Consider the following 16,816-nt stretch of genomic DNA (forward strand, 5'->3'; position numbering starts at 1 on the left):
ATGCTGTATAGTGAAAGACATAAGGCTACTGCAGGCCATAATGTGGGGAAATATAATCTTTATCTTCTCATCAACTGTAAATATGTACATACTGACATTTCAAACCTCTCTCTGTGTAAATGAGAGTTTAAATAAAGACATGACTTTCACTTTGTGTTTTGCAAAATAGAGCTCAAAGGACTGTATGTTAGAATTGTATTTTTATAAACAACATGGTGATGGTTTTATATTCTTGTCAAGATGCTTTGTGGCCTAATATCATTTTTAGAAACTTTGAAAAGATATCTTTTTCAATGAGAAAATAAACACTTGATCCTAAACATTATGGTCTTTTTTTTTTTCTTTCTTTTTTTTGTGTGTATTTTAAAGTAATTTTTTAAGGCACTATGCAAAAATAAATGATTATACTCGCATCTTGTTTTTAGCATGTAAGTTTTGCTTGATGTCAAACGGCTTGTCTCTTCTCTACATACAGCAGCACTCGTAGATTACAGACAAAAGGTGGCTTTTTCCTTTAGTGATCAGGTGACTCAAAGGGCATATGGGACATACTTCCTGGAGCGTGAATGAGTTTCTGATTGGATGGGACAAGAAAAAGGGCAGGAGGAGTGTTTGAGGAGAGAGTCGAACCGGTCTGGCAAGTTTTACTTTCTCCTTAACACAAACACACGCGTGCACCATCTGCCTTGCTATCTTTCTGCTCTCTGACACACAAAAGACATTACTGACTGAACTCAGTCTCTCTCTGTCCTACCTGACTCAAACTTTAGAGGTTAGAGGGGAAGCAGTGCTGTTGAGTTTCCTGAAACAGTCACAGGTATGTGTTTGGTTGTGTGTGTGTTGTCTGTTAATGTGTCTCAATGCGATCTATACCTTTAAACAATGTGGCTTACATATACTTTACTACACTCTGTTATCTAAGTTTGTCCCTTTTAATTCCCTGTAACTGTTGTTTTGGTTCTAGAAACAATCCTGGATCATGTAGAGACATGCTGTATCCTGTCCCTGGAATCTGTAAGTGAAAATCTTGTGTTTCGTTTATTCTTGTTGACCTTATTTTCTCTTGCCTTAAGGGATCGATTTCATATTTAATTCATCTTGAATTGTAATATCATTGTTGTGTTTTAAACCAGTATATAGAAAGAGATAAAGGGAGGGTGAGGTCAGAAAGACTGATTAATTGATGGAGACAATGGGAGAGCAGAGAGGATGAAAGGATGGAATAATGTATGGATCGTATTAGACAGGAAAGACACGGCGCACTTTAACCTCAGGAGGAGTGCTGGCTGATATGTTAAACGAATGATAAGCATTTAGACAATGAGCTGGTATGTCATTGGCTGTACTTTGCCTCTAAGTGAAAGTATCTTAAGTCCATTGCAGCACAGCTGTCATTTATCAACAACACTGGACAAAAATCCAGTATGAAACATCAAAAATTCCCTCGAGTTAACCAGTGACTTCAGCGTCACATTTCTCACGAGGTCACATTCCTAAGTGGGCAATGTATTTCCCACAGTCTCGGAACAATGTTTTCATATCAGTCATGTTGGTTTGCTAAATGGAAGGACACTGCAGGCTTTCAGTGTGATTTACAGTTATTTTAGGAAGTAGTCAAATAATAATTCCTTTAAAAATCAATTAAGTGAATGTTAGTTTCATCAATATTCTAGACGTAAGTGCTAGCCTTTTAGCCACTGCTAATATAGTCTTCTGAGAATGGAGTCATAATGGTTTCAAGCCATCCTGGAATATACATCAACAGCCTAAAGAGCTCATTAGTGGTGTCTGCTTAAGCAAGTATCACTTTTATTAATGCTCATACCTCTAACCCAAAGTATTTATTTTTTGGAAGCATAACTTTCTGTGCCATTTGTGTTGCGGCCAGACTCAAACTGTGGAGCTAGCTGATAAGAGTTGTGCTATCACTTTTGTAAGCAAATAAAACGATTTCCAATAGCATACAATAAAACTGAGGACAGAAAATCCCATTGACTTGTTTACGGAAAGACTTGAGCCATATATGTAGAGACTTTTTAACCATCTGACCATTCGGCAACTGCCACCAAATCTATAGTCTATAGTAATCTGGGCAGGTTGACATTGCGGTGCTGCAAAATCAGGATTTGAATCCATGTGACCATTCGTAATTCATATCGCAATTCTGTCCTAAGGTATGGTTACCGAACCATGCTGTGAAATGTATGTGTGAAACAGTTTACAATCATACCATATTAAAACATGTTCTACTGGATGGTATTGGTGCTGTTACATGTCGGCCCTATGCTGGAAAACACACTTGTCTGCTTGTGACGAATATCAAATATGTATCAAATCTGCTTGTGACATATCAAATACTGAATCTGGGTCCAAAACTTTAGTCCGTTTAAGTGAGAATTGTATCTCATTAGCGGTTTACGTTAGCTGTTTATAAACTGCACTATTTTTATGTTGGAGTTTAAAAACTCACGATGGACACCAATATTTTAACAAATTATTATAAAAAAAAAAAATCACTGTCTGGCCAAATTATATTTCACTATGGAGATAAAAAGCTTAGGACCATGATTTTTCAGTAGTATTACAGCACATCATGAGTGTATATTAGCATTTAGTACTGTTTTTTTTTTGCTTTTGTATCTTAAGGAGCGTTTGGATCAGTGTTGCCTGGTTTTCACAACTAAACCTGCCTAATTGCTACTCAAAATTCCACCAGTATAAATCACATTCCGGGGGTAAAATACATTTTTTTGGTGGGTTTCCCCTGGTAAAATTAGCATTCCAGGGATAACAGTGTTAAAGTAGCCAAATTCCGCTGGAAAACCGCAGACCTGGCAACACTGGTTTGGACCCCGGAACTGTGACACATGACATCAGACTTAAAGGGGACACACACAGTTTCGGCCAATCTCATTTTAATCTTGAGTACCTTTATAGTAGCATTACTCCGAGTCTTTCTTTTGATCAGATTTATTAAAGAAAGATACAGATTTATACTTCTCTCTGAAAACAGTCGAGCTCTTCTGGGAGAAGGGGCTCATACAAGGAATTCAGCCCTTCATGATGTCATGTAGGGCCATACTCGAAAAAAACATTCCAAAACTTATAAGAACCCGGAAGAAGTGTATTTGGTGCAAAAACGTTCAACTCGTTTTTTGAGACTTTGGTCATGTTTTGCATTAGAATCCAACTCTTTAACAGTGTAAACAACTCAGAATGCATGAAATAACGTTAGACACCCCTACCCCCCTCCCCCTTTTTCATTTTTTACTGAAAACAAGCAGATATTTTGAAGAATGTGGGTTACCAAACAGTTGTTTGTTCCATAGGGTGGGGAAAAAAGACTATGGAAGTCAATGAGAACCAGAAACTATTTGTTTACCCACATTCTTCAAAATATCTTCTTTAACCACAACAAACCCAGCCACATTCTAAAAACCTGATATACATTGCAACCACCCACAAACAACGCCCTAAACAATGAAGAGTAAACCATCTACTGTAGAATGATGTCTGGTTGCAATTGTCTGTTTGTCATAATTATTTCTCTTCCCCCAGGTATTAAAGCATGAATCCAACCCATTAATGTGGAAGTATACTTTGTCTGTAAGTCCATTCATCTACTTCCAAGCAAACCAGTGCAGAATTTTTATTTTTCAAGGATGTCAACTGACACTCTCCAGCCGTCTTCACGGAGAATAATAAGGCTGGCTGGAACTCCTGCCACTCCAAGTCGCAACACAGAGTCCAGTTGTCCAGACAAAGCATCTCCAGGGATACGCAAACCAAGTGCAGTGGAACGTTTAGAAGCAGACAAGGCCAAGTACGTCAAGAGCCAACAGGTGGTTTTGAAGAAGCAGCAGCCAGTTATTTGTCCCTCCAACAACAGCCCGAATGGACAAGGTACTCAACAGCCATCAAGGAAGATCCCTGCAAGACCCACAAAGTCTGAGACGCCGCCCCTTAACCTGGAACATCTTTGCAAACTGATTGATGGAGTCAGGGATGCCACCGTTCCAGTCGTTCCTACACAACCCAACAGCAATGAGAAAGATGCTACAGATCCATGCAAGACCACCTCTCCAACACCAGAAGAACCTTCTCTGGGGTCAACTTCTGCAAGTCAAGGGAAAGCTGCAGTAGAAGCCTCAGGGGCAAGTGGATGTCCTACCATGACAGTGCGGAGAGTCGACGTCAGACCCCAGTTACCTCAGATGAGGATGGCCGGTAGACCACAGCTAAAGAACCGCTCACCGGTGCAACAGACCATGCCGCAGGTCCCAATGCAACTTCTGCGCTTGCTTAGACCATACATACAGCCAAATCAGCAACCAACTGACTTCAAAAGGCCCCACAATGTCACACAAACAAATGTCACCAGAGGACCTGTTAAACCACCAAACTGTGCTGCACAAACCTCGCCTCCTTTGAAATCCCCAACTAGCCCACCTCTACCCCTCCCCATAAAACCAAACACAGAATCATTATCATGTCCCTCACCGACCCCACTTACTCCAAACTCCGTTGATTCGCTCCTAGCCAAAAATGACTTCCAGTCTCCGCCATCTCCAGCCATCACTCGCATCTCCTCAACAAGCTCCAGGAAGCGTCCTTCACTGACACGCTCAAAATCGGACGTCAGCGACTGCTTTTCACGAGCAGGAGCAGAGCTTGAGCGCTTCTTTAATTATTGTGGCCTTGACCCATCGGATTTAGAGGAGTTAGCAAGACCGGGTTCTGACATTGTGTCCGTTTCACGTCTACGTAGCGCCAGTGCCCCGGCATCCGAGCGTTCGGCTGAGGGTGAAGATGAGGAAGAAGCAGCAGCAGCAAAAGATGAACGTCCTGTTTATGGTGTTTCCGTCATTGAGAGAAATGCTCGAGTGATCAAGTGGCTTTATGGAATGCGTCAGGCCAAAGAGAGTCCCAAAGTGGCCGATATGTAACAGACAACAAGGGTGTAACAAACAACCACTATCCAGACAGAAATGTAATGCAATCTATTGTACAAAATGCTTACTTTTCGCATTTTGTATTTTGTCGCTTATCTGTGTACTTTAGAGTTGTCAAGTTGAATCTGCTGTACATGTGTCATATACAGTAGCTTACGCATCGTTGTCACTTGCCTTACCATAAACACCCGTGTTCTCAAACAATAACTACACATGCATGGTTGCATTGTTATGGTGACCACCAATAAACCCTTAAATACAATGCATTATTTTGCATTGTTGTCTTTTTCAGCAATGACATGCTGTACTTGACAGGCCAAATCAAACAATGGCAGGAGTTTTGGTGAAGATATGCAAAACTGATGAATGCAAAGTTATTTGTGTCATCCAAAAAAACTAAAATATTGCAGCTAAGCTTTATTGCTTGTTTTAATATCTTTTTTATATCTTGTGTCATGTGACGACAAATAACATGTAAATATATTTCTATTGTTTGTCAATGTGTTAAAACTAATTGGTTGACTCAAGTCGCCTCAGATCTTTATTATGAGTATTATGACTTTGATAACATTTGGTACACTGAACGCAATGGTGCACAGCATACTCTGTGTATGATTTGAGCAGAAGTGAGCAGCTTTGATCTGTTTAGGGGTTTGTCATCAAATGGCAGTCCAAAAACCAGTGTTGTGTTGTACTGACAAACAGACCTTTTTAACAAACAAATGGGAATAAAAATTAATTTACATCAGAGCATTTCTGTTTTGTCATTGTATACTATGTAACAGTTTGGACCGTAATGAATACAGTTGGGGTGGCGTCAAAACTGGTGTTTCCTCTGGCATAAAAATAGCATTTAAAAGAATACAGTATTTGAAGGTCACAACGTTTTTTTTTTGTTTTTTTTTCTGTTTTCACTTTATCATCATTTCCTGTTATTATGGCCAGGAAAAAACGTGGGGGATGTAGTTAAGTTTTTAGAACATAGTTTTAACTTTCTAAGCTGTATATTTCCATCAAAAGTGTAGAAACGCTTACCTTCTCTTGTGCCCAGCCCATCTATCTCTTAAGAGTTTGTGAAAGGCACAGGCATCTAGAAACAACCTGGGATTAAGTTTTCTATTCAAGGGCAAAGTGATGAAAACAAATCTCTGTAACTTTCCATTTCATGGGTCACACATTGTCAGGAGTGAAACTGGGTTCCTGTGGACACGACTAGAGCTGAATTACTTTAAACTGCAGCACGACAAACTAGAGTTTCAAAGTTGCTTCTCCAACATTAAATAGAACCACCTAATTCCTGTTTCCAACTTACTGTAAATCACTGTCTATGCAATGTGCACAATAATAGGAGCCGGGCATTTTGCAAATTCTAAATAAACTATTTAATTCCCTATATAGTGCACACTTTTATATACATAATGCACTGTTATAGTGTATAACTGACGAATTATGATAATTCTGATAATTTATAAGATGAATATTTGGTTGTATTCTTAATAATTATAATAAAAAAAATTACAAATAAACATAACTATTAATTTTTATTGTTTTGTGATTAAACATGAAATGTTTATTAAACTGACAGTATGCTGATATAAAGTTACTGTACTATTTGACAAAGACAACAAGTTTTTTGTTTTATTTTTATTTTTTTATACTTCTTCTGGTGCATGGCATTTAGTCTTTCAGTCTTGACCGAACAGGGTTATTATAGTTAACCAAAAGCAAAACCATTAAAAATATAAAAAAAAAATTTTTTTTTTTTGTTACTTGAAATACAATGAAACATAAATAAAATAAAATATTAAAACTTATTTTATTTCAGCTAGCTGTCAAGGAATATTCTCATTTTTATTTTGTTTAACATACATGATGTACTAAAATAACTATACTGAAACTATAGAATTTTTTTATTTTTATTTTTTTAAATTACTACAACTTTTAACAAAAATTTAAATGGGAAAAAAATAATAATTCAAACTATTGATAAAACTATAATAGTATCTAAAATAAAGATGTTTGCAATAAACACTCCAATGACATTTTTAATTGAAACATTCAAATATAATTTGAACCATAAATAAAATTTTAAAAATGTTTTAAATAATTTAAAATGGTATTGAAAATGTTACGTTTAACTACATTTTAACTATGAATTAAATCACTTTAAATATGTCTATTTATGCTTCAATTTTTATATTTTAAAATACTCCAGTAGCTCCCACTGGAAGCCTTCAGCAAAATCAAAATACAATAATTAAAAAATTCATTAAAAATGACATAATATGCCATAAGATTTTAAGAATGGGATAAGATCCTTCTCGATACAGTGAAATTCTTAGGATTTTTGTCTTTAACTGAAATACTTTCTCCAAATGAAATCCAGAAAGTAACCCAACAAATGAAAGTTGATAATGAAAAATGATTTATTAAAAAAAATCAATGTTGTTCTGCAAATTGTGTTTACTTTGTAAAAGTAGTCCCTATGTGAGTGCCAGCAGCTCTAGTTACAGTGTGCTGTTCCTGTGGGAGGATCAGTGAAATCAGGATTCAGCCGGACTAGTTTCACTCAGTATGCCGCCTGCTACAACACGGCTAGATAACGAACAGTGTTTTCACTTGCATCAGTGATGAACATGGCAACAGAGAAAGACAAGAGACCTCTGGAAGTTCTTCTTAAAGTGTTTTGCAACACATCCATAAAGAGCATATCTCTTTTAAACTTTTGTATGCTTTTTCATTTTTTTAAGAGGCTGACGTCTCTGCATTTGTCACTCTTTCTGTGTCTTCACAATAAGATGAGGCTTCCCCTTTCCACAAAGCTGTGTTATGCAGAAGGTGGTGTCCCATATCAGATGACCAACATTGCTATGGGTTTTTCACTACAGATCTTTCTGTTAGATGTAGTACAGGGAGGAATCTGCATTTTCTCACCTTTGGCTGAATTATAGTCCAAACACAGCTTAATGATTTATATAATCAAATACATTCTTATCGCAGGCCATACGTGCGTTTGCCATCTGCTCTACTTCAGTCTCCCGGTATTCTGTAGATTTACTCCTGATCTAATAAAACCATTTCCTTCTGTTGAAGCCCGCCCTCCCATTTTTTTTTTTTCAGTTAAAAGTAAACATGAAACACATTCACAACCAATTCGACTCCTATGATGTTTTGTATTTATGTTATTATTATTGTTATTTTTTTTTTTTTTATGATGATGGACAGTAAGTTGCAAAATAGTTGCTACAATCTCCTATTCACTTTTATAAAAGTTTACCCTGTTATACTTTACTTGCATTCCAAATGTGAAAAGTGTCCATTTACAAATTGCCAAAATAAATAAAAAATAAAAGCTTGTCATTTATGCTTTTAAACCATCTGGCCTCTGCACTGTAAGTGCATTTCCTGTTTGTTTTCACACACTGATGTACGAGTCATAATTATTATGACAGACAGTATACTACAGATGATCACAGACATCAAGCTGAAAATAACACATTACATTCTATTAAAGAGCTGAGAATGGAATGGTTCTAAAGTGAAGTGCATGTTCTAAGTTGCCAACACTTGCAAGAAATCTTAAAAGTAGTTCAGGCTGCTTTATGCTGCTTGACATGACTGATCTGGTTGTTCCTGTCTCAGGGCTGTGCTGTCAATGTCATTGGCCATTCTCGCTTACATCTTCCTTTGGTTCATACCCCGCAATGCAATGAGCTCAGCCTTCAGTGTGCCCTGGTACCTAACCATCAGCTGTTTTTTTGAGACCTTCATGAGTGTATGACTTCCTTCCTTATTCTCTCAATCACTAACATAAGCCTTTTACCATGTGATGCTTTTTATGTAATAGCAAAATTAGCCGGTTTCCATTAGCGGCACTCTAGTGTTCATTATTGAGGTCAAATGGCTGTTACATCACACAGCTTCCCCCACACGTCTTTTATGTGCTGTTCTCTTTAAAGTGAACGTTCTGCTCCCTGCAGCGCTACAGTGTTCCCTATACATCCCTCAACATGTTTCTGGGAGGAGACTCTGCCACAGCTTACAGTGAGAACACTTCAGTCGTCAGCTCTCAAATATTCAAATTCAGTCATCATTTTCTCATAACCACCTTGTTTCAAACCTGACTTTTATTTATGGAACACAAAAGGAGGAATTCTGAGGAAACAACGTGGGAAGGAGCAGTCAGAACATGCTTCAAATATTCACCTTATGTGTTCCACGGAAGAATTAAAGAAATTCATACAGGTTTGAAACAACATGAGAGTGACTTTTTGTCTTTTTTTCTATTTTATGCAATGTTTGTTTGTGCTATGCATTTTTATTTATTAGAAATGTTTTTCATTAATTTAAATAAAGCTGTAATCATATAAAATATAAATATTAGATGAAAAAGTTTAACACAAATGTAACTACTTCACAAAAAATAGATACATTGCCGACTAACTTCAGTATAATTTGATGTACTAAAATCACTTGAACTTAAATAAAAAGGCTACATTGATTTTTTTTTACAACTTAATAAAAGTGTCAAACACATAACAAATGTATTAAAACTTAAAATTATAATTGAAAATATAAAAATTAGAGCTAATTCGAAATATTAATAAATACTATAATTGTATATAATGATACTAAAAGAACACTGCTCTGTTGGAAACAACTGTTAAGTCTCCTAAGCCATTGTCTTTTGGAGACTGGTCCTTCTAACAATTACATCGGTCGAAAAGTCTTTAAATAGCTTCTTTATCTAGTGCCTGATTGTAAATATAAAAATTTCAGGACCCCAAACATTTGGATTATAGTGTATACCCAAAAGACCACATGTTAAACAATACAGCTCGCTTCATTATTCATAAGCACACTGTATCAGAGAGAACTGATGCCCTATGTTACAATTACAAGCAGCACTCAGTCGTTTACACCTGGCTTGTGTGGGGCAAATGTTGCCACCTACAGAGACTGTTCCAAATCAGTCACTTGCAAAGTTACATTTTGGGTAGAATGCTGCCTTATAAAACAGCTGTCCATTTAGGCAGTAGATAGCTCACTAGATTGTGCAACAGAGCCATTATAACCTATTATTAAAAAAAACGTATTCCAGGCAGGAAGTGTGTGATGGCATTTCTCTGAGCAGTAGCTGGTGTGGTGTGGTTTGATTTGTTTGTGGAGTCTGTGATTCAGGGTCAGTAGCTGTGGGTGTATAACAAAGACAGAGATCAAGCCTGTCTGAACGTGGACCAAACACTGGATCTCCCACACAGTACAGCGCTGCACGAAACTGAAACACGATAACACCTACACACCCACATCACACTGTAAAATACTGTGCAGTGCAACTCTTCTGACGTTACTCAGCCATTTTACTATTTATAATTACTGGCGTTCGATGAGGAAAGCATTACTCGTAATACTGCTCAATCTGAACAAAGCCATGAAGGAACCTTAGGGTGTAATTTTGGTTCTGTTTAGTGTGTCAATTATACAATTACTATCAATCTTTTTTAAAGCAGTTTCTATGGGTAATTTGCAGATTGTTTTGGGGCCTCGGGGACTCTTAGTCTGTGGTGTCATGTGAAATTTCACATTCTGTCTGACATGTAATCCAACTTTGAACTCTTGTAATCTAGACAAATCACTGTTTGGAAACACGGTTGAAAAATGCCTTATATGTAGACTGTATAGTATACTGCAGACCCCTCACACTTTCTTTAGAGAGGTTTCTAAAGCCCCTGTAATTTGCGATCTAAGACTGTTTGCATATAACTTACTGTACATATATGTCTGTGTTTCTTATCAGTGAATGGCTTTTATGATATCAGCACATGAGTGCTCTCTCCTTTGTTTGCTGCGGTGCTGTTCCTGGGGGTCGAAGAGCAAAGAGGTGCGGTGTACATTTTTGCACAAATAAGAGTCAATTCCAAAAATGTTTTGTTTTGTCAGATTCCCTGATTATATTGTTGAGCACACAGGTTTGTTGAAGACTCTTAATGACATTTAACAACTTTATAGTAGGCTACATTTTGCACATGTTCATCAGCGAACCAATATGAACTGTAGCAAAATCACTGTTTACAAATGAAATCTTACTTTTTGTTTTGTTTTGTTTTGTTTGTTTGTTTTGCAAGATTCCCTGAATATATTATTAAGCATGAGGTTTTGTTGAGTCTTAACATTTAATAATAACTTTATATTAGGCTAATTTTGCACATGTTCATCAGAGAAACAATATGGGTTTGAAATGTAGTGAATTCACTGTTTAAAAATAAAATCTTAATTTTTGTTTTGTTTATTTTTTGCAAGTTAAATTTTTTTTTTTTTTTGTTATGACTTTTTATTATTATTGTGGTAGGTTACATTTTAGGCATGTTTATCAGTGAAACATAATGGGCTTGAATTGTTTATGTTTCATTTTAGGCATGTTTATCAGTGAAACATTTGAGTATATTATTGAGAATTAGGCTTTTTTAACAACATTAAATAATAGCTTTATGACAGGCTAGATTTTTTTTTTTTGCTAGATTCCATAAATATATAATTGAGCATGAGACTTTATTGAAGACTCTCAACAATATTCAACAAGTATACAGCTTTGAGCTGTAGTGAACTGATTATGAATAAAATCCTCCTCTGTAGTGAATTGATTATGAATATAATTTATAATTATTATATATAATTTAAATATATTATTCCATGAATATAGACTCTTAACAATATTTAACAAATATGGGTTTGGACTGTAGTGAAGTGATTGTCTATGTTCCATGAATATATGTTTTGTATTGTTTTTGTTTTGCCAGATTCCATGAATATAGACAATATTGGTGATTTATAGTGAGGGTTTGTTAAGGACTCTTAACAACATTACAATAATAACTTTATAGCAGGCTAAATTTTGTTTATCAGGCAGTGAACCAATATGTGTTTAAACTGTAGTGAATTCATTGTTTACGAATAAAATCTTATCAAACTGGCTCTTAAACTCTTCACCAGTTCAGTGTCAAATTCCATGGCTTTGTTCAGATGTATTGTTCTCTCTCTGGTTGCTGTAGGTGGGAGTCACATGCACACTACATACCTGAATGCTGTGAAGAAGCTGATTGGCCATGTGTCATACCAGCGTCTGATCCTCTGCTTCCTCTTCTCCACTGTAGCTTTTCAGGTCAGATGACTGGTTTACTTATACAGTACATGTAAAATTAGAACTAGAACAATCTTCTATAATGTATAAAAAGGTGGTTTCATTATTTTGATCATGGTTATTTGGAAGCTAGGAACTAATACAGCAAATAACTTCCATTTTTATGAGAGTGCTCCATTAGTGGTTGCTGAAACCTTTTTGTGTTCATTTCCAGATGTCTTTGGGGAATGTCACTGTTTTGCACTCATGTTGCTGGTTTAGGAGCTCAGTTACAGTATCTCATGTTAGCTATACTGGTAAGACTAGATATACAAATGTGGTAGGGAGTTGTAGTTAGGATGTTAGTTACATTATCTTATTTTGGATAGGTTGGTTATTTTAGATATAGTAATGATAAAAAATTAAACTTTCATATATTTTAGATTCATTGCACACCAACTGAAATATTTCAGGTCTTTTATTGTTTTTAATACTGATGATTTTGGCATACAGCTCACGAAAACCCAAAATTCCTATCTAAAAAAATTAGCATATCATGAAAAAGGTTCTCTAAACGAGCTATTAACCTTATCATCTGAATCAACTAATTAACTCTAAACACCTGCAAAAGATTCCTGAGGCTTTTAAAAACGCCCAGCCTGGTTCATTACTCAAAACCGCAATCATGGGTAAGACTGCCGACCTGACTGCTGTCCAGAAGGCCATCATTGACACCCTCAAGCGAGAGGGTAAGACACAGAAAGAAATTTCTGAACGAATAGGCTGTTCCCAGAGTGCTGTATCAAGGCACCTCAGTGGGAAGTCTGTGGGAAGGAAAAAGTGTGACAAAAAACGCTGCACAAAGAGAAGAGGTGACCAGACCCTGAGGAAGATTGTGGAGAAGGACCGATTCCAGACCTTGGGGGACCTGCGGAAGCAGTGGACTGAGTCTGGAGTAGAAACATCCAGAGACACCGTGCACAGGCGTGTGCTTTTGAACCAGAAACAGCGGCAGAAGTGCCTGACCTGGGCTACAGAGAAGCAGCACTGGACTGTTGCTCAGTGGTCCAAAGTACTTTTTTTTCGGATGAAAGCAAATTTTGCATGTCATTCGGAAATCAAGGTGCCAGAGTCTGGAGGAAGACTGGGGAGAAGGAAATGCCAAAATGCCTGAAGTCCAGTGTCAAGTACCCACAGTCAGTGATGGTCTGGGGTGCCATGTCAGCTGCTGGTGTTGGTCCACTGTGTTTTTATCAAGGGCAGGGTCAATGCAGCTAGCTATCAGGAGATTTTGGAGCACTTCATGCTTCCATCTGCTGAAAAGCTTTATGGAGATGAAGATTTTGTTTTTCAGCACGACCTGGCACCTGCTCACAGTGCCAAAACCACTGGTAAATGGTTTACTGACCATGGTATTACTGTGCTCAATTGGCCTGCCAACTCTCCTGACCTGAACCCCATAGAGAATCTGTGGGATATTGTGAAGAGGAAGTTGAGAGACGCAAGACCCAACACTCTGGATGAGCTTAAGGCCGCTATCGAAGCATCCTGGGCCTCCATAACACCTCAGCAGTGCCACAGGCTGATTGCCTCCATGCCACGCCGCATTGAAGCAGTCATTTCTGCAAAAGGATTCCCGACCAAGTATTGAGTGCATAACTGAACATAATTATTTGAAGGTTGACTTTTTTGTATTAAAAACAATTTTATTTTATTGGTCGGATGAAATATGCTATTTTTTTTTGAGATAGGAATTTTGGGTTTTCATGAGCTGTATGCCAAAATCATCAGTATTAAAACAATAAAAGACCTGAAATATTTTAGTTGGTGTGCAATGAATCTAAAATATATGAACGTTTAATTTTTATCATTACATTATGGAAAATAATGAACTTTTTCACAATATTCTAATTTTTCGAGAAGGACCGACTAGATATACAAATGTGGTAGGGAGTTGTATAATTAAACTCAAAACAACACTGTTGTGTAACATGTATTGCATGTTTGATTAGATATTCCTATGTGGTTTGGTTCTGTATATTTTAGATCAAATCTTAATAAGATCATCAAGGTCTTCAGGACTGCTAGAAAGTTACAGCAGGTGAGTTTGATCAAGGTTGGAGCTGAACTTGAACACTGTATTGACAAATCAGCAACCAGGACTAGAATTACTGTATCTATTTTATAATTGTCATTATAATCTTTATTTTGCCAAAATCCAAATCAGTTATAATGGAAATATGCTTTAGCATGGTTTATGAGATTTTTATTTCATTGGATGTCCTAATGTGCGTACAGGTGTCTGCTAACATATCAGTGCCAATGTGGCAGATGACGCTGGTGAGGCTGGGCAAGAAAACTGCACTTTTTATAGGTCTACCTGTAAGATCCCTCTGTTTAATGGTGATGGTGAAGAGACCATACATAGTAATTCTGGTGGTTAAAGATCTGGGTTAGTAGCTGGAAGGTACTTGAGCTATTAATTTTGTTCCCACCGTAAAACAACTTAACTTTTTTTTTTTTTTTTTTTTTTGGCAATCAATATGTAATTTGCCTGCGTTTCTCCATAGCTCCTCATGCAAGCTCTGGTGGTCCTAGTTTCCATGCCAGAGAAATTTCCAGTGTACATGATCGTGTGTTTCGGCTGGCTCTAGTTTAGCGGCACTGTTCTTGTTACCATGGTGAGTAACAGTAAGACCTAGATCTGTCCACTTCACACTGTTCATCTCTGCTAATCAGGCCAGCATTCCTCACCATGAAGAGTTCAGCACTTGGTGATCCATCAGTAAATCTTCACAAGTTTTATGCAGGACACTGCCATCACTTTTGGTAACGTTTATATTTTAATGGGACATTGTGCACTGGTTTTATTACATTGTCAATTAAATGACTTCTCAGTCATTCGTTTTACACAATGGAGAGGTCATATATTTAGTGGTATTTTGCTAATACGATCACTGCTTAAGGAGAGAGCATTAAATGGTAGATGGGTCAACTGGATCTATTAATGTCTTCAAAATACATTAAAATGCAATTTATACAAACATACTTTTAGGGGGAAAGTCAGAAATGTCAGGGTCATACAACTGTCCTCCATAATGAAGCCTCAGAACAGCCTCATTAAAATTATTAAATGTTTTATGATATTATATTATTTAATTATAAAATTTTATTATTAATTCTAAGGAAAAAAACTGCTTCACTGCTAAGTAATATTTGAACAAAATAATTTATAATAATATTTTGTCCCACATGGGTGGGTAAAAGTCACGTGGTCCAACAAATTTTCATTACATGGTTAGTTCAGGTTGTAAAATGTCATGTGGTGCAGCCTCCCAAAAACATGTGAATGTTTTTTTTTTATTATTATTATTAATTAATTAATTAAAATTTACATAATGTTTAAGACGTGTATACTTACAATCAGATGCAAGGACGATATGTTAAAATGTTTTTACTTGATGATTACACCGCATTACATTTCAAACAAAGAGTACATTTCTAAGAACTCGGCACATGTCTTTTAAACTAGATTTTTTTTTTCTTTTTTTTTCCCCCTTTTCTTCATCTTGGACACTCTTATTTATCATTAGCCATTGATCGATTAAACTTCTGCACACCACTAGCTAATCCTGAACCACTGTGCAATGAAACATTAAATCTTATTAGTGAGAGGTGTGCTATTATTTCTATAAGCAAACAGATGTACAATTTTGCCTACTGAATGATATAATGGGTGACAAAATCTAATCGATTTACACAAAAGGAGAGAAGTAGAGTTTTGAAATGGGGCCAGTATGCAACACCCTAGAAATTCCACAGCAATGCACTAAAAACCCCTCCGAACATCCTAACAACCAGCCTACTCCCTAGCATGGTGGTTGTGAGTTTTGCGAAACTTCAGTAAAATGGCTAAAATGCCTTGTTTTGCTCAGGTCAATGCTGTCGGATGTAGTGGATGAGATTGCTGTTCAGAACCCGTCCTGCAAAGGCCTGGAGCCCCTGTTTATTTCTGGCTCGAGGTTTTGTAACAAGCTCGGAGGCGGCCTGTCTGCTGGCATCTCCACTATGACACTACAGTGAGTCAGCACTCGCTCTCTTTAAGCCAATGTAATGCCTCACTTAAAGTGACAGTCGGTCAATTTTTAAAAATACTGAGGACATCGGCACTAAATCCGAATTTGATCGTTCAGGCTCTGTGTCCTGCAAGTTTTTAAATACTGTCAGGCGAGAATGTTTGACCAAACCAAAACCAAGCTCATGTCTGAAATAGTTCAGCCTTTTTGTGGAAGTCTGAAATGTTTACCTTGATATATTTACACTGAGCAATGTCTTGATATATTTACACTGAGCAATGTCTTGATATATTTACACTGAGCAATGTCTTGATATATTTACACTGAGCAATGTGTTTTGTTGAAGCTTCACAGGATATAAAGCAGGTGCATGTAGTCATGTGGATGAAATCGTCTTGGCCCTCAAACTGCTTTGGGCCCCCATACCAGTCGCCTTTTTGCTGGTGGGTTTAGTGTTTTTCTATTTGTACCCAATCAATAAATCACATCGGAAGCAGATTCAACAGGATCTCGGAAACACAAGGTAAGACAAATGAGTGTCAACCAATGTCTCAATCTTATAAGATTTAGGAATGTTAATAATAGTACATTCTATACTTTCTTTTTTTCTTTTCAAGGTCTAACAGTGACACACTTGCCGGTTTAGAAAATTAAGGTTTTGAAGTAATTCA

General features: G+C 36.8%; 1 protein-coding gene and 1 pseudogene across 1 annotated transcript; both read left to right on the forward strand.

Moving 5' to 3' along the window:
• The window catches only part of LOC109095494, a 34,090-nt pseudogene extending 17,274 nt beyond the window's left edge, over window positions 1–16,816 (forward strand).
• Window positions 580–5,702, forward strand: LOC109095001 (protein FAM110A-like). The gene is made up of 3 exons (XM_042762841.1): window positions 580–817; window positions 965–1,014; window positions 3,559–5,702. Exon 3 carries the CDS (start codon window positions 3,663–3,665, stop codon window positions 4,944–4,946), a length of 1,284 nt encoding a protein of 427 aa, XP_042618775.1. The 5' UTR covers window positions 580–817; window positions 965–1,014; window positions 3,559–3,662; the 3' UTR covers window positions 4,947–5,702.

Source organism: Cyprinus carpio, chromosome A8, assembly GCF_018340385.1.
Source record: "Cyprinus carpio isolate SPL01 chromosome A8, ASM1834038v1, whole genome shotgun sequence".
Taxonomy (NCBI): Eukaryota; Metazoa; Chordata; class Actinopteri; order Cypriniformes; family Cyprinidae; genus Cyprinus; species Cyprinus carpio.

What these genes read in the sequence shown, in the direction of transcription:
- LOC109095001 (XM_042762841.1), top strand. Translation starts at nt 3,663, where the DNA reads ATGTCAACTGACACTCTCCAGCCGTCTTCACGGAGAATAATAAGGCTG.